General features: G+C 38.1%; 1 protein-coding gene across 2 annotated transcripts in view; it reads left to right on the top strand.

The window, feature by feature from the left end:
• Window positions 1-823: 823 nt before the first annotated feature.
• LOC117292833 (exocyst complex component 7-like) overlaps window positions 824-18,032 on the top strand; it is a 57,333-nt gene continuing 40,124 nt past the window's right edge. For both annotated transcript variants that reach the window (XM_033775000.1, XM_033774999.1), the window contains exons 1-20: window positions 824-1,007; window positions 1,940-2,005; window positions 2,663-2,762; window positions 3,245-3,329; window positions 4,156-4,261; window positions 4,620-4,740; window positions 5,403-5,441; window positions 5,679-5,863; window positions 6,359-6,423; window positions 6,878-6,930; window positions 8,036-8,139; window positions 8,741-8,845; window positions 9,540-9,659; window positions 11,630-11,728; window positions 12,309-12,368; window positions 13,895-13,964; window positions 14,173-14,232; window positions 14,845-14,965; window positions 15,602-15,697; window positions 16,186-16,306. In XM_033775000.1, coding sequence (XP_033630891.1) covers window positions 957-1,007; window positions 1,940-2,005; window positions 2,663-2,762; window positions 3,245-3,329; window positions 4,156-4,261; window positions 4,620-4,740; window positions 5,403-5,441; window positions 5,679-5,863; window positions 6,359-6,423; window positions 6,878-6,930; window positions 8,036-8,139; window positions 8,741-8,845; window positions 9,540-9,659; window positions 11,630-11,728; window positions 12,309-12,368; window positions 13,895-13,964; window positions 14,173-14,232; window positions 14,845-14,965; window positions 15,602-15,697; window positions 16,186-16,306 — 1,827 coding nt within the window. In that variant the 5' untranslated portion in view covers window positions 824-956. The remainder of the gene's footprint in view (window positions 1,008-1,939; window positions 2,006-2,662; window positions 2,763-3,244; window positions 3,330-4,155; window positions 4,262-4,619; window positions 4,741-5,402; window positions 5,442-5,678; window positions 5,864-6,358; window positions 6,424-6,877; window positions 6,931-8,035; window positions 8,140-8,740; window positions 8,846-9,539; window positions 9,660-11,629; window positions 11,729-12,308; window positions 12,369-13,894; window positions 13,965-14,172; window positions 14,233-14,844; window positions 14,966-15,601; window positions 15,698-16,185; window positions 16,307-18,032) is intronic.

The following is an 18,032-nucleotide window of genomic DNA, read 5'->3' as shown; positions in this document are numbered from 1 at the left end:
TATTTTATTATATCTAGTTGGTAGTGAAACTAAGGGGTCTCAAAGGTACCACTGTCGCCCGAATGTTTGAATATTGTGAGCAGTCCGGAAAGAGATTGGGGGGGAGGGGCATTGGTTGCTCAGATTTCATGGGGACAAAATTGTTTGAATTGCCTCTGGTTGCCGAAAGGAGCCACTGAACTACTGCTGTGGGACTTTACCTTCGAGGCAAAGGAGGCCGCGTATATGATTTTTTCCTCTTTTGTTATACATTTTTGTTTTACTGATGACGTGTTTTTCCTTCGCTTTCCCCCTTTGGCCTTCCTTTTTGAGGGGGGAGGGGGGAGGTTGAGGGGGTACCTGTACTCGGGCAAGCGTAAAATAATATGTATTCATCATTATTTGCATTTAGTAAAGCCCATAATGTAGAGAAGCAAGTTTGTCATTAAGGATCAATTGAGCTTTGATTATACCCCCTCTGAATAAAAAGGACGGGTGGACGCCCTTTTGAGTTTGTATAAAAATAAGGACAGAGATGCCCCCCCCCCCCGGTCCCCCTGCACAGTATCTGTTATATAGCGCGCATAGGCTACTCGCAAAGTGTGACATTCTGCAGATGTCAAAGGGTCATATACTTTTGAAGACCAATCAAACTGTTTTGCACCTAAAACAATGCGTTGGGAGAAACCTAGCGGAACACATAAGGGCACCACACAGCGGAGAACGTTTTGCTAGTCTATTGCACGCATGTTCTTGTTTACTACTTCACGGGTAATAAAACTTCCCATACAGTGTCTGCGTAGAAAAAAAGAAGGCGGGGCCGGGTACCAGTGCAAAAATAAAATGGCGACTTCCTGCACCGTGAAGTGAAGTGTCAGTGTTCGTTTAAAGTTTCAATAATAAGTAAACAGCCCATTCGTTGCAGATTGTTAAGGGTAATTTCTTCAACTGAGCTGTTGTTTCTGAACAACACAACCATGGAAGACACGGTGCAAAAGATACAAGATATCGACGAGAAGTTGTTAAAGGTAGGTGGTAGATGATGAGTGCTGTGTAAACTGGAATTGTGTTGTGTGGGAGTGGCTGTCACACGCAAGATGATGGGACGTCGACGGACGACAGTCTCCCACTGTCTAGTCTGTGGGCTGTCTCTGATCAGTTCAATGCTAACAGTGCTTTTACTTATGCACTGACGGTACCTGCAGCATTACTCGATCCACAGTTACTAGTTGCAGAGTGTGAGAAAGCTACGCCTCCCTTTTCAATAATTTTTTTGTCATGACATTGGTCTGGAAATTAAATTTAGTTTTAATTATATACTATCTTCTTAAAAAATAATAATACTTTATAGACTATTATAATTATATTAGTACCTACTACATGAACCCTTTCGAGTTTCGGATAACTTTCCGTATGGCGCCACCACTCATTTTTACAAAAAGGGATACCTCATTGAGGTAAATTAGATGCTATCTATATTATTTCATATCGATTGAACAAATGGTGGCGCCACATGGAAACTTTCCACTCTTTCTTTTGTTTGACTGAGTTTGAGTTGTTCAATAAAAATTTTAACATTTTCGAATTGCAGCAGGGATAAAAAATAACAACAAACATAAAGAGTGATTGAAGAATCTACTTACTTTATGTGTGTTTTACTATTTTTTGAGTCATTTTGTATAAAAAAATTTTTTCTTTTCTTTCTTTTGCACGTAGGCCCCTTTTGTATTTTGTTTTGTCTTTGTGTTATTATCATATCGATTTTGATTGTAATTCTGCTGTTTTCCTGCAATTTTTTATTGTTAAGTAAAATATCTAAATTAATGAAATAACAAATATCTTAAATTATATATTAATTATTATTGTTCTGTTTTTTTTTACAATACAATTATTATTTACACAGTGCTTATCACACTGTATGGTAAAACCAAAAATATTTTAACTTTTTTTCTTCTTATAGGGAGCAGAGGATCTTACCTTCATCCAGGAAAGCCTTGGTAAAAGCAGTCAGATGACATCAAATATGGTAATTTATTCTCCTACTAATACACCATTCAAAACCATTCAGAACCATTAAAAATTCACTAACTTTTACAACCCCATCATTTTTGTACACTCATGGCAGTACAACTTGAGACCCGGGCTGCCATGGCACTCCAATCCCTTTTTTTCATCCAGTTTTCCTCCTATGGGAAAAATCAAGCACTTTTGATCTCTGGGTATGTTCCGTGGTCAAAAATGGGTTGATGAGGCTGGCTGCCAAAGGCATCTTTCGCAATTCAGCTCTTAGCTGCAAGTAAAGGATGATTAACCTCCAGAATTATAGTTAGTTATTATTAAGATTATTAAATACTGTATCAACGTCTTCCCTCACAGAGTCCCCCTGGGTGAAGGGTACAAATGGTTACCAGCGAGAGTTGGGAAATATTAACTTTCTCAGTTGTTTTGTGCCAATGAAACTGGATAAATCACCGGCCTGATAAGCCACACTGGCTCAGGACACACATCTGGAATTTCACCTTTGAGAGGGCAAGGCCATTTTCACTATAAGTCTTGAAGTCTATGGGAAACTTTGTGTAAGGTCATAGAGGCCAAGACCAGGGGCAACGGAGGTCGTGACCTCCATGTAATTTCAGGCCTGATGTTCTTTAGATGCTAATGGTTGGTTTTTCTCTCGCAACAGGTGACCATTCTTACATCGTTTGAAGACAGATTGGCCCAGTTGGAGCAAAACATACTCCCTGTACACAAAGAGACAGTGTCCTTGCAGAAACTTCAAGAAAGTATCCTTTTATCACATGTTGGTGGTTACTTGGGAAAAGTGTTATTTTGTTGATCTTTAGACTGCAAGTCTCACCTGTATATGAACATTGGGACCCATTTGAACACTTAATTATATATTGTACGTGTACGAGGGACCAAAATGTCTCAACAATGTTTGAATATGCATGAGACCTGTCTATTGATTATGGTAATGAAACCCAGAGGCTTTTTTCAAATTGGGGTCTGACTCTGGCTTGGGCTTATTCATCAATTTTGGAGCAGTGTACATTTTGTATAGTGTTTCTACCATGAAATGGAGCCCATAATTGAGCTTTAACGCCAAGTGACTAGGAAGGGATGTTGAAAAGCAACTTGAACAAATTTTAGTTTTAATTGTGCGACGAAAAACCATTGGGGAAACCCACCATCAAGTCGTGACGGAAAACCTATTCCAGGGCTCAGTACTCTGTTCAAGTCCCAATATATTTCCTGAACCTCTTAGATCTTTCAAACACATTGATTAACTTTGATGATGTCTTGAGTCACCATGATGCAGTCCGGGATCTTGAGCAACCAGTCAAGGCAGGGTAAGTTTTGGGTCTGGTCTCAGCTAAGGTCTGCCATGTCTGTGTGGGAATTTGAAGAAAAGCCTATGAAGATTAGGGGTGTTATAGCCGAGCGGTCTAGGGTGGTGGACTCAAGTTCTATAAGTTACAGAATGTAGGTTCGTGGACTGGTCAGTCAGACTCAGTCAAGTACTTCTCAAAGTAATTAGATCGGATATCTATTTCAGAAACAATAGCATTTTAACTTTTGGTTGTCTTGTGTCATTGTGTATTAGCAGAGTTCTTGTTTTTTTGCGCCAGGAGTGTCATCATTGACAGACATGGTGCACTAGAAATGTTCAACATTATTATTTATTATTATTAAAGGAAACAAGGTAAGACACTGTAGAATGCAAACTTAGCCTTCCCTTAGCTTGATCCAACATCATGTGTTTGCTAGGCACCTTAAGATGAGGAGCCTACTTCTGCATGCATGGGTGTTGTGGCTGAATGGTCTTATTGGATTCAAGTTCTGTAATTTACAAAGTGTGGGTTTGAATCCTGACCTGTCGTGTGCGACACTTGTGTCCTTGAGCAATGCACTTCATCATAATGGCTTCTCTCCTCTAAGGAGCCCAAATGGGTACCCCGCGAGAGCTGGGGAGTAGTTTGCGATGGACTGGCATCCTGTCATGGGGAATAGAAATGTTCTTGTTTTTTAATGCCAAGTAAACTGGAAATAAACGCCAGCTTGATAAGTAATACTGGCTCGGGGCTTCTTTTTTTTCTTTACAAAACTTTCTCTTAAAACAAATAGTACCATCCCTAAATCTGTAAATGATTTTGGATACATGTCTCCTTATTACAGTGCTGGCAACGGTCTGGAGCTCTACCTCAGTCACATGCAGCAGATTGAACAAGCCAAGTACTTCTTTGAGGAACACAACCCGAGCAGTCCGGAGCTTGCCAAAGCAGTGAGTATTGTTATACATGTAGACCCCTTGTATGATGGGAAATGCTACACTTACTTACGCTTAGCTCACGCACATGTTTTTACGCACAAAGAACTGTGTTCTTCCAATCGTATGCCTGTGATCCCAGTGAGGCCACTTTTTTACCCCAGTCAATGCCAGTGAGGGCACCTATTGCTGTTCTTCATGTCTACAGTTTCAAACAAGGGGCAAAAGTTCATCTGAGATGAGATACTCAATCTCACCATTATGGGATATCTCAAGTAAAAAAAAAGAGTCCAGATTAACACATCCTTTTCATCTTTACCAATTAACACCTATTATCTTCATGTAATTCCTTTTACCATTGATTTTCTTGTAGACATCATTGTTTAATACTGGCAAAGATTCCCTTCAGAATGAGTTTAGAGTGCTACTGAGTCGACACGGCCAACCTGTACCACCAGTCCTGCTACTTGATGCCATATCAGCTTATGATGAAGGTAGAATTGTTGGTTTGTTGCTTGTGTTTCTCTGTGTTGATGAATTCGTTTGTAATGAGTTTAGAGTGTAGCGAGTTACTGTTATTATGTGATTTCTCCGTTTTTAACCGGAATTCCTTTTTTTACAACCCCCACACCCCAAAAATATCAGCTTATGATGAAGGTAGAATTGTTGGTTTGTTGCTTGTGTTTCGCTGTGTTGATTAATTTGTTTGTAGTGAGTTTGGAGTGTAGCGAGTTACTGTTATTATGTGATTTCTTTGTTTTTTAGATTTTTTTTATTATTTAATTTTATAACTTGAAAATGAAGATAAAACCATATGGAACACCCCAGTTTGCCGAGTAGGGCTTTCTAAACCAAAAATAAATGTATGTAAGCAGGCTTTGTACTCGCAAGCTTTCGCACTCACAAGCTTTCATGCTTTGTGCTCGTAGTTCAGAATTTTTTTCAACAGCCTATCACATCCATGTTTGCTTTTTTGTTAATGAATAATAATGCACTTTCTGATTAGCAGGCATGCTTTGTGGTATATTGGTTAAAATATCTGCTGTGGGGGTCAGACTAGCATGTGAGCTTAGCAGTGCCTATTGCACGTTGGTGTAAAATTAGGGGTTAAATACATTTAAAAGAGTTAATAACTCTCCCCCTTTTTTTCCCTTAGATTTTGATTCGGATAATCTCTCGCTCTGCCAAATGCCAGGTAAGCAAGAAAAATCCTAAAACATTCTGACCTTTTACAATGGAGAGTTAAATAACTATTTTGTACTACATGTATATTGTGTTTTGTTACAGACAAACTACCTGAAATAGTTACGTACCCAAATCTAAATCTGTGAACATAATTTAAAGCTCTCAAATGAACTCTTGCACGTGTGTTACACCTGGCAACTGTGCAATGCTTGATATAATTGTCATTGTTTGTGATTCTTTACAATAGAGTCAGCAATGGAAGACCTGACCGAGATATCCAAATGGCTAAAGGACCGCAGTAAGACCCTAGACTTTATCGATATCTACCATGGGACGCGATCCAGCATCCTTAAGAAGTCCTTGGAATGGCTGAAAGACCACCTTGGTAAAAGATCCGCAGCCCCCTCTGTTGGAGCTTACTCCCCCATGGTGGTGAGTCTTTGGATTGCCCTCGAGTTTAAAGCTGTTCTTAAACCTTTTTTTCTTAGCGGAAGGGTCATTTAATGTTACCATAAAATTACATGTACTAATAAGTCATTTTGCCAAAGTTTAATGATTGGGGGAGTCAATTTCCTTTGTATCCTGGAATGTGCGATTTCACATTTCTCAGGGGGGGGGTCATGCCCCAGATTATTATTACTATTTGTTTACAGGATTTTGTCCCCAAAAAATTGGGATTTTGTGGTCGTAAATAAGGGCATTGCTATGCCATTTAGAACTTAGATAATTAAAGAAATGTTCCAATTACTGTTGCTAAAGGACTCAAAATAATCTTAGACAGTAACTGGGCATGTAAAGATGTCACTCAGATGTAAACATTTTTGGGAAATGCACATATTGCTGAATGAAGGTTAAATAAAGAGAAATTTGAAATGCCAGTGCTCTACCAAATGTTTTAATACTATCTATTTGTTCCCCCTTACCTAGACTGCTGGCAAAGTTCACAGAAGCAAAGACACACCTAAAGGACGCACAACTACTGCTCTCAGACCGTAAGTCCAGTCTGATTTGTATTTTTTTTAAATGAACCTTATCCATAGTTTGTATGCTTTTAAATGAAAAGGGAATGTTGGACATTTACATTATGACAGTGTTTTGTGCGAGGTTAATGGTACATTAGGCAGTATTCGGTTAGGCTGGTTTCTGGCGTTATTGTCAAGCCTCGTAGTGTGATGTTAGATGTTCAGACTAAAGCTCTTTGCCTCTGTCATTCGTACAAGGGCAGCAAAATGTTGGTTTGTCCAGTCTCGGATGTATTCAGATCAGAATTTGTTTGTCTGCCTGTTCTTTGGAGGATAGTTTTGGACAGGATGGTTTTTGGATGGATTAGAGCACTACTAAGATGGAGTGGTTGCCGCTAGACAAACTCACCTGTTTGGTTTTGTCTTTGATGGATAATTTCACAATCAATTACAAAATAATCTTTTTTATTTTCTTAACCTACAGTGTTGTAGCTCGCAAAGGCTCATCCGCAAGTCAGTCAAGCAGAGGAGAAGCTTGTGAGTCAAACTTTGATTTTCTTAACATTTTAACAATAAAAGTCAAGATTTGGACCGTGGAGGATACCATCTTGGATTCTATGCAAAATTTATTAACATACTTTTTGACTGCACACACCTGTAAATCAAGCAACAATCATGTCCATTTAAACATCAACAACTTTTTATCATTTCATTAAAACCCATTTTGTTATCTAAAGTTTATCTATTTTAGTAGTGTTTTTTCCCCTCGCCTTCTGCCTCTAGAACCCTGGTTCGAATCACGCTGTGGCACTATGTGGATTGGGTATTCAGTCTCTAACTAATTTCATAGATTTTCCTGGATTAATTCTCTGGTGTTTTTCTCCCACATCTAAAACTTGAAACTTCTTTCCTTGTCTTCTCTTCATTGGGGTATTGTCTTGTAAAGTGATTAAGTTTCCTTTTGGTGCCTGAGTACACTTGTCTTAACAACCAGAATTGATAAATAATAGTTATTGGTTTTTATATATAGCACTTTATACACTCGAAGTGTGTCTAAAAGCGCTTCAAACATTATTACCCCCTGGACCCAATTTCATAAAGCCTGTATTAAAGCACAACAACTTGCTTAGCATAAAAAAACGATTGCTTAGCAAAAATAGGTTACCAGCCAGAACACCATTCAAATACCATTACTGTGACTGGTTTCCCGGTCATTTCCTGCTCAGCTAAGAAATTTGTTAAGCAGAATTTTCTGCTCAACAACTTTATGAAATTGGGCCCTATGATCTCATCTCAGCTCCCCCTGGGGAGTATACAGCCTGTGCTGCCAAATATGCAGCGCACTAAGCTAAATCAATCACAAGAACCATCTCTGCCCTCACAGGTACCCACTTACCCCTGGGTGGAGAGAAGCAATTATAGTTAAGTGTCTTGTTTAAGGACACAAGTGTCACGACCGGGATTCGGACCCACACTCTACCGAACAGAAATGCCAGACCTTGAGTTCAGTGCTCAAATTCACTCTGCCACGACACCCCAAATGAAATGAAATAAACATAAGATTCACAAAAATGTTTAAAATATCTGACTTTTTCCATCACAGTGTTAACATCAGCATTTTGTGCTTTCTTTTCTTCCATAGCTCAAAAGAAGATAAACAGTCTGACTCCAGACACCCATGTGGAAATGGAGTCCGATATTGAGCACTATCTGTATAGCATTAGTGGTCTACTAAAACTCATGCAGGTAAAGATGACGTTGTGTTTTATTTTTTATTATATCTCTTTTCTGACTATGTCTACTTTGTTGTCTCCCAATAACTAGGCCTTTGTTGTTAATTGCTTAAAGGCACAGGACACTGTTAGCATACAAATTTATTGATAACAAGCAATAGTTGTTGATAGTATAAAACATTGTGAGAAACGACTCCCTCTGAAGTAACATAGTTTTTGAGAAAGTGGTAATTTCTCACTCAAATACCAAAAGACTTCAGGCATCCAGGCATCAGACTTCCAAAAGTCTTATTAGGCATCTGACAGCACCCAAATTTGAGCAATAAGGATATTTTTTCTTTATTATTTTCTTGCAACTTCGTTGACCAATTGTCACAAATTTGTTATTTTATGCATATCTTGGGATACACCAAGTGAGAATACTGGTCTTTGACAATTACCAAAGGTGTCCAGTGCCTTTGTAGTTCACAAATTCTTGCATCTAATGCTTAAGAAGCACAACACCCTAAGCAACATAGCCATAACTGTAGCCACCAATTTGTATGTGACTTTAAGCTCATCTGAACTTCCCCCACAGTCTTCAAATTCATGAGTTGACTTTATATCTTTTCTAGAGTGAAGTACAACTGATGATTGGGATAATCCCTGGTGAGCATCAGCGTAAAGCGTTTGATAAGATCATCGACAGATCAATGGAAATGATCTTCCAAGATGGAGAGGTTAGTCAAGAAATGTGAAAAATTAAAGTATGTTTGGTTGAGTGACCATGGGCGAATAAGAGCGTATTTTATTTGTTCACGGTGCATGAGCACGCATGAGGGCGGGCTATGGTATGTAGTCTATAGATAGGTTGCAATAGGCGTCATTCTATGACCGCTATCTTTGATGTATTTTACACTCGAAAGGTAAACGAGAGTCACGCGCAGCGCCTACACGGTTGCACTTTTCACGTGTAAAATACATCAAAGATGGCAGTCGATGACGCGTATTGCAATCCATCTTTTGTGGGATTCAGGGTTCCAAAGGTCTGCCAACATGCCCGATGATGATCAACCAGCCACCTAGGACTACCGGGTCTTATAATGCTTGCAGAGATTGCACGAGTCTTTGACCAAAAATAAAATAACACCAAAGTGGAAGTGTTGAAACTACATTGTCTAATTGTGTGAAATTAGGGAAGAAGAAAATAAGATTACATTGAGATGCTATTATATTCTGTCTTGGTGACAGTTGATGTGGGGGTTAGCAGCCCTCATCTTGATGTGGCTCTCACCTCTGTCTAGCCTTCTCAAGTCTATTTGTGATGGGCACCAAAAGAGTCAGAAAAGACCCATTTGAATTAATCTTGACTTGCGGAGGGAAATAAAATAATGGTTTTAAAAAAATGGTTTGAAAAATGTTTGTTTTTTACAGGCGATCTCTTCAGCAGCAAAGAGGGCAGTATTGAAGCATGACTACACCGCTGTCCTAACAGTGTTTCCTGTTGCCAAACATCTTAGCCAAATCAGACCGGAGTTTGAAGAAACGTTACAAGTAAGCCTCAAGACTCTCTAATGATTTTTTTCCCCCTTCTAAACTCTTGATGTTTTCTTTGTTCAACTCCAAAATCTTTTAAATTTATCCATTCAGTTTCCCTTTTAGTTTATGTTGATATCTAAAAACAAAAAGTCGCGCATCCCCTTAAGATGATCCCCTGGCCTATGCTTCCCCAGTTGTATTGTAATTTTGGTGTGATCCCTGGCTAAACGGCAGTTAATGGTTATTTGGCTTCTGACCGGCACCCTCGAACAAAGATATTGACAAAATAAGGAGACGGCTAACATAGGGCTAGATAGTTCAGTTGGTAGAGCGCAGGCACGTTAATCTGAAGGGCGTTGGTTTGAGTCCACATCTAGTAAATTTGTCTTTGTTCAACCCCAAAATTATCTCTTGATTTTTTTCCTAAATGAATTTCTTTTTGACAGACTTTACACTTTGGGTAGTGGAGGGTTGATGTGGGTTTGGTGTTGCTAAGTTTGATTTAATTCAATTCCATTTAATCAATGTGATGTGATAAAGCAACATGATTCTTCTGTCAACCCAAGTAATTTTTAATTTTGTGATACGCTAGAAAAGAGGATACTCTAAACCCCACTTTGATAACACCTCAGGTTCAAAAGTTGTAAAAGTAGAATTACTACAAGATACGAGATATGTAACTGAGAAAAAAGGGATGAAAGACGAGTTGTTTATTGAACATTTATCGGCAAAATTTTTTTCCATGCTAATTTTAACCCATTTATGATGTGTTTTATTAGGAAAGAAGTTGCCAATATAAAGTAAGATATAATTTGGCATCTAAATTTGTATCAAAACCATTTTTGAAAATTTCACCCCTGTTGTGGGCCTGTTGTGGCGTGTTTCTCCATAATGACATTTCCGACATATGACTCATTTACTTTGATCGCATCACAAATACTCATCACATATCTCGCCTACCCTACAAGCATTACTCTGGCTTCCTGTTCGGGATCGCATAATTTCTAAGATTTTCCTTATCATCTTTCACTCCCTACACTGGTTACCAGCCAAACATTGCATTGTATTCAACTTACTAATACTATATGTAATAATAATAATAGTGGTGGCTTCTTATATAGCGCGCATATTCGTCACTCAGTGCAGTCCTGGCGCAATAACACACAGTATTTCCTGTAAGGTATGTGGGACCTAATCCTTAGCACCATGTAATGGTTTACAAGGTGCTGTGGAACAATATGCTGTGAATCAAAACCAGGAACACCGGGCGAATCCCTTCTCTTTTCGAGAAGTGCACTGGGTTCTTTTATGTGCGTTACACAACACACAGGAGCACAGTTCTACGTCCAGTTCGAAGGACAAAGCATCATGATTAAGTGCCTTGCTTAAGGACACAGATGTCACGACTGGGACTTGAACCCACACTCTGCTGATCGGAAACACCAGAGTTTGACTCTGGTGCTCTTAACCGCTAGGCCATGACATGCCTCTCAAAACCTATTCAAGAGCCAACATGGCGTAGCTCCGCCCAATTTCAAAAAGCTGATAAGCAGAAAACACTGATGAAATGAATGGGGCACAATGTAAACTCTATGGAATTTTGTTTGGCATTCAGTTTCTGTTAAGCAAGATTTTTCTGTGCTTAGCAAGTTTTTATGCTTATTACAGGCTTTATGACATCGGGCCCTGATTGGCCAACTGTCATTTCATGTCCCAGGTAGGCAGTGGTTTCGTTCGTCATCTCATACCACACTTCCTGTTTACCTCATAGCCTCAAATATTGTGATACAGGCAATAAGTCTTCTTCCATAGCGCGCCCCAGAAAAGGAACTTCATGTCCTTGATATCAATGCATCACAGATATTGACATTTATTTACAAATGATTAAAATTACGTGTTAAGAAAAACAGCACCAAAATTACTGCGATTGAAGTTGAACTTCGTCTTTTAGAATATTTAAAAACATATGTATTTATTACTGGTAGGGTACAACACCAACTACAAGAGGTAAATTACCAACACTCATATCTAGCCTGGAGACCACTGGAGCTAAAGCCCTGGAAGAGTTCTTTGATGTTGTCAAGGTAAGCCCAGGCTTAGCCTCTAGTCAATGTGGATGTAACAATAATAGTGATAGGTATTTGTAATGCGCCATATCAATCTGAAGAGATTGAGAAACGCCCCATGTTTGCTAAAGAGAAATCCAGCGACAGTAAATTAGTGAAGTAAAGTCTGTCCCGAGCCAATATGGGTCATCAGGCCGGTGTTTATACCCGGTTTCCTTGGCATTAAACTGAAAGTATTTTTGTGTTCTCCTTGAACAAAACGCCAGTCCATCGCAGAATACTCACCAGTACCCATTTGTACTCCTGGGAGAGAGAATCAATTATGATCAAGTGCCTTGCTCGAGGACAGAAGTCTCGTGGCTGACCAGGCCAGGATTCAAACCCACATTCTGTAAATTACAGAGTTTGAGTCCAACTTTAAAACCATTCAGTCTACTAATCAATTCAGTCAATAATGAGTCAGCAGTAATAATATTATTCTTATTAGTTGGACAGGACGCCAGTCCATCGCAGCTCTCATCGGTACCTATTTAAATTTCTGGGTGGAGGGAAACAATTATGATAAAGTAAATATATATATATATTTGTTTGGTCTCAGAATGATCCCGATAAATCCAACATGCCAAGGGATGGTACAGTGCATGAACTCACCAGCAATGTAAGTATTATCAACACCAGCGTGTCACTATCACAGCTATAGACCCATGGAAATTTAATATTTTAATTTTGGTTTTACGCATAATACACCGATGAGTGTTAACACTGTATACTCAGTTCTTTCCCAGGCATATTACCCAGGTGGGATTCTAACCCACAACCCTTTGCATTCTAGAGCAGTGTCTTACCGACAAGACCACCAAAATTGCCCGGTAGCTAAAGAAGTTTATTTCTCATATCCAGACATGCCAACTAGTATGTTTTTCCCGTATTTCGTACAGGTTTTTGTAAAAAATACGGGTATACGGGTTTTGCAAAAAAAATACGGTTTTGAGCATCGCCACCGCACAAATACAATTTTATCCCAGTTGGCCGTCGTGCCCTTTTTTAACTCAAGTTCAATATTTTGTTTATTGACACAAAGTTTTCGGCCGGCTACTTACGGCCGATAATGATTATCCAGTGAACTCTATTATTCCACGGGGGTATTCCTTATTCAACTTTCACCACACATCGAGCGAGTGCAACGTAGATTCCAGTTTATCTGACGTCCCGATTTCACAGGGAACCAGTCTTACACAATTCATTGAACAACAGAGGGCGCTGTTGTCAAATGCCCTTATATGGTATCGGTCGTTTTGTGAACGGACGAATCGAGTTTGCAAAAGAATTGTTTGCCAAAATAAAGACACAAAAGATATAGAGCGCCTGAAGCGAGATTTTTATAAGATAAATTTAAGAACTATGCCCCCAAATACAACAAACAAAACTTTTTGGGATGATTTTTTTTTTGTTTTTCTTCATTGAAATTAAATTGGTTTTGTTTTGTACTTGCCTTTTTTGACAAAGAAAATGATATTTAATTAATTGACAAGGGTTTATATATGAAATAGGATATGATTAATCAATGTCTTTAAGATATGATTTATCAATATCTTTTTTCCCATACAAAACCTGTTCCATTGGGTTAACCACCCGTAGGGAAACCTCTGCCCAATTTTGTAATTTTTTATATTATTTTTTATTTTATTTATTTTTATTTTTATTTTTATTTTTATTTTTATTTTTATTTTTATTTTTATTTATTTTTCTTCAAGTTTTAATTAACTGGTTTAATTAGGCTGTTTGATAACTAAATGGCCTTCACACCTTCTCTATTTTGCCTGTCTCGGGGCTTAAAACTACGTTTACGCGTGTTTTTAAAAAAAATACAGGTTTTGATGCAAAATACAGGTTTTGGGGTTTCAGAATACAGTTTTGTGATCCCAGAGGTTGGCATGTCTGCATATCTGGCTAGCCTATGTTTTTGATTTTGATTGTCTTTGTAATACTTAATGTTTGATTTTGTAAGCTCACAATTTTTAGTGTTACAAAGACTTTATGATACTACCGACCATGTTTTTATTTTAATCGAAATAAACAAATAAATAAATTACTTGATGTCTGCCTCATTGTGTCAAACTTACATTAGTTTTTGGGGGTTTGTTTGTTACTTATTCCTCCGTTGGTTTTGTTTTTCCGCACCAGGCACTGACATTCCTGGAGCATCTGCTGGATTATGTTGAAACAACTGCTGCAATGTTGACTGGACAAAGAGGTTAGTTACTATCCTAGCATTTCATGTGTAAAGCTTGCTGGTGACAAAAGCATGTACTATCTGCTCCGTTGTACCAGGGGTAAAAAACACGAAATTCACATACAGATTGGCCTGACCACTAGACAACTAAGCATGCTCGGTGACAAGATGCCAGAGTGAACATACAGATAAAAATGTTACATTTCATTTATTTTTCTTGTAATTTCAGACCATTCATCAAGGAACCAGGATATCGAAGCCAAGAAGAAAAAAGTTTCAATCTATGTTGGTAAGTGCACAACCATTTACTGTCAGTAACTTCTAAATTCTTGGGCGAATTTCAGAAAGCCTGTTAGCAGGACCCGATAACGTAAAGCTTTTTACTGCTAAGCAAATTTGTTATGCTTAATACTCAAGCAAAAGTGTATTCAATGATTGTGTGTTTGGACAATGGATTTTCATATGTTTAAAAGTACTGCCGGCAGGCTAGTGTGCCTTTTTATTTGCTTATGGTTAGCAGCAATCATGAAATAGAAACTGTGCTAAGGGTTGCTGTTTAAGCATAAAACATCTGTTTACAGGCTGTGTGAAACCGACCCTGATGTTTTCTTTCTACCGAGCTGCTCTTAGCACAATTTTCAATTCCATAAACACAGCTTTACTGTAAACAAAGCAAAAGTCACACTCACTTAGTAGAACACTTGTTATCTCAGTATGCTCTGATAGTCGTCAGAAATACTGAACTTCTCCTGAATACGGATTGAAACGTCAAGTTTGTAAATTGATTCCTTTCATAAACTCAACTCATAAAAAGAATTTTGTGTATGTGCTGTCTCCCCAAATCCTACTAGATTGTATTCCAATTATGAACGCTTCCAAATTTGACTTATTTTCATCATAGCCAAGGTGCTTGGAGCTCTGAGTCTGAACCTGGATCAGAAAGCTAAGACCTATTCTGACCAATATCTAGGAGCCATCTTCCTCCTGAACAACTACCACTATATTCTCAAGTCATTGGAAAGGTAAGTACCTTCATTTCATTTATTCTCATTGTGAAGCCAAGGGCTCTAAGAAAAGTGAACTTTATTACTGTATGAGACAAGAACCTAATGGAGAGAGAAAAAAAAGCAAGTAAAACCCCAGAGAAATATTCTACAGAAAACCAACGCTGTCAGGTAGGGACTGACTACCCAATCCAAGTAGTGCCCTGACATCATTTAAACCGGGTCCTAGAGGTTGAAAATGAGGAACGATACCACTATACCAAACCTTTATTAAGGATGTGTACAACATTTGTAAGAGTGCAAATAAAAATGTCCACAGATTTGCACACAACTTCAATAAAGATGGTCATGGTAGGAAATCCATTAAGATATTTTTGACAGAATTGCCTAAGTTTACCTGTAAAATAGACATTAGTGGCCTGTGGTCCAATGTTAATTTTGAACCCTGTTTATCGGAGGGAGCAAGGATGATAAATTTCAGACTTTTATCAGATTTTAAGCTTTTTAAAGTGTGCCTAGTCAACAAAAAATGCTGTATTTTTCTCCAAATGAAATAAGTCGTGCTGTTGATTTTATTGCTGGCACTGAGGATACTGTTTTCAAAACTTGAAATTTATAACTCCATTTTTATTTATTTTTCTGAAAATGCTACAGGTCTGAGTTAATGAAACTCGTCATCATCAGCACTCCTGATATAGAGACCCACTATGCAGACATCATCCGTGAACAGAAGAAAGAATATTCAAAAAGGTAGTCATGTTTCCTCAAATGATGGGTTCAATACTAGGGCCTAATTTCATTGAGCTGCTTAAGTGTGAGAAAATAATTGCTTAACAATTGCAGCTGTAGACAGCAACTCGGTGACGGCCTAAAAACACCATTTGCACCATTAGACGTGAAGCTATTGGTCCTGTGTGTTGTTGAACGCACATAAAAAAAACTAGTGCACTTTATGTCAAAAAGTCATGTGCTTCGCCCTGGTGTTCCCTGTTTGATTGGCAGAATATTGCACCACAGCACCTTGTAAACCATTACATGGTTCTATATAGAAGGATTAGGTCTCATAACTCAAACATAGTCCCAAATACCTTGCAGAAAAATACTGTATGTAAAAGCACACTGAGTACTACTTAGTGATGGATATGCATGCTATATAAGAAGCCACTATAATTATCATTATTTCTCGATCAATTGAAATTAGTAGTTTTTCACTGGGTGCGTTTTACTTTCACTTTCAGTTGGAACAAAGTCTTGTTTCATATCTTAGAAGTAAACAAGCCGATGTCAACACAGCGTGTCACCCAAGACGCTAGCAAACTCAAAGACCGGGAACGCCAGCAAATCAAAGATAAATTCAAGGTAGGATTAATGGCTGTTTGTTGCTTTCCTGTTTATTTTATGAACTGTAAGAATTTGAGAGTGGAACGTTTTTGTGTACAGCAGGTTTTTTAATTGTAATTCTGTCAGATTAGCCTTCCAAGCTTATGACTTAAAGCCACTGGACACGATTGGCAATTTCTCAAAGTAATTGTTAGCATAACATCTTACTTGGTAACAAGCAATGGAAAGCTGTTGATACATGTAGTACTAAACATTGTGAGAAACGGCTCCCTCTAAAGAAACGTGGTTTTGGAGAAAGGTAATTTCTCACTCAAATAATTAAAAACTTCAGTTGAAGTCTCATGTTATGCATCTGAAAGCACACAAATTTGTGCAAATTTGATGACCAGTTGAGTCAAAGTTTTTACATTTTTGATATTTTATGCATACTGTATGTATGGATACACCAAGGGAGATTACTGATCTTTGACAATTACCAAACGTGTCCAGGGCCTTTAAAATCTTGTTTTGCACTGTTTCATTGTGTGGTAAATTCCATAGTGCTTGAAACAGATCTGTCAGGTCATATACCATAATTTCATATTTAGGTTTTTTCTCCTTTATATAAATTTAAGGTACATGTACATGTACGCACATTTCAATTTATTACCACACACATGCGTTATGTACAACTTGGTATACAGCCTACCTGTGATGGGATTGAATATGTACATCTCACAGACCAACCTATGATTTTATTGACAATCATTGACTGTATTCAAATTGTGATGTCATTATGTGCTATTCCCCAATGATAAAATTCTCAAATCAGATACTATCTGATTTGGTAGGCCTTAACATGCCTTTTTATGAGCTAAGTCTGGGAGGGCACGTCTTTTTGTCAATTAAAAAAAAAAAAAAAAAAAAATGTTCAGGAGGCACAACTCTCAGCAGATAAAAGGTCTCTGTGACCTCAGTGAGAGTGCCCATTGAGCTTTTGACGTCATTTACAGGGGGGGGGGGGCTGTAGTGTGAAACACTTATTGCCTTGTCCTTCAGATGGTTGCATAAACTGTAGGTAGTGCTTTAGCCCTAACGGGAATACATGTGCTGTACACAAACACAGAGTTCTGGGCACTGAGGAAGGGTTTCAACGTTAAGACGCTACCAATTTCACCTCGTTGACATTCCCCTTTAAAGCCAAATACATTTTATGAAACTGGGTTTGGATGTCAATTAAATAATAGTAGAAAACACCCCTTGAAATATTTCTGTTTGAAATGGCATATTTTATGAGAAATAAAGACTCTACAAATTATATTTAGGCGTCCAAAACTTAGCACCCTAAAATGTATATGCTGTGGAATGTTTGGAAGGTAAAATCTGAAGCTTTTAACTGTAAGTGTAAGAAAGAACTAAGATTTAAATTACAGTTGGAACAAACAATTTGCCCACCCTAAAAATGGTGCCTTATATCCGAGATAGTATTTAAACAAAAGTAAAAGTCCTATGGAGCTAAGGAGTGCCAGAGAAACCAAAAATATTTTCTGGTCGACAGCAAGATCCTTGCTAGGATTCCTCAAGCTTTTAAAGGTAGTGGACACCATTGGTAATTACTCAAACAAATTGTTGGCATAATGACACATACTTGGTAGCGAGCAATGGAGAGCTTTTGATAGCATAAACATTTTGAGAAACGGCTCCCTCTGAAGTAACATAGTTTTTGAGAAAAATTCAACTTCTCGCTCAAATATTAAAAGACTTC

This window comes from Asterias rubens, chromosome 7 (genome assembly GCF_902459465.1).
Source record: "Asterias rubens chromosome 7, eAstRub1.3, whole genome shotgun sequence".
In the NCBI taxonomy this organism is placed as follows: Eukaryota; Metazoa; Echinodermata; class Asteroidea; order Forcipulatida; family Asteriidae; genus Asterias; species Asterias rubens.
The sequence above is the reverse complement of the archived record's forward strand: the minus strand, read 5'-3'. Positions and strand labels throughout refer to the sequence as shown.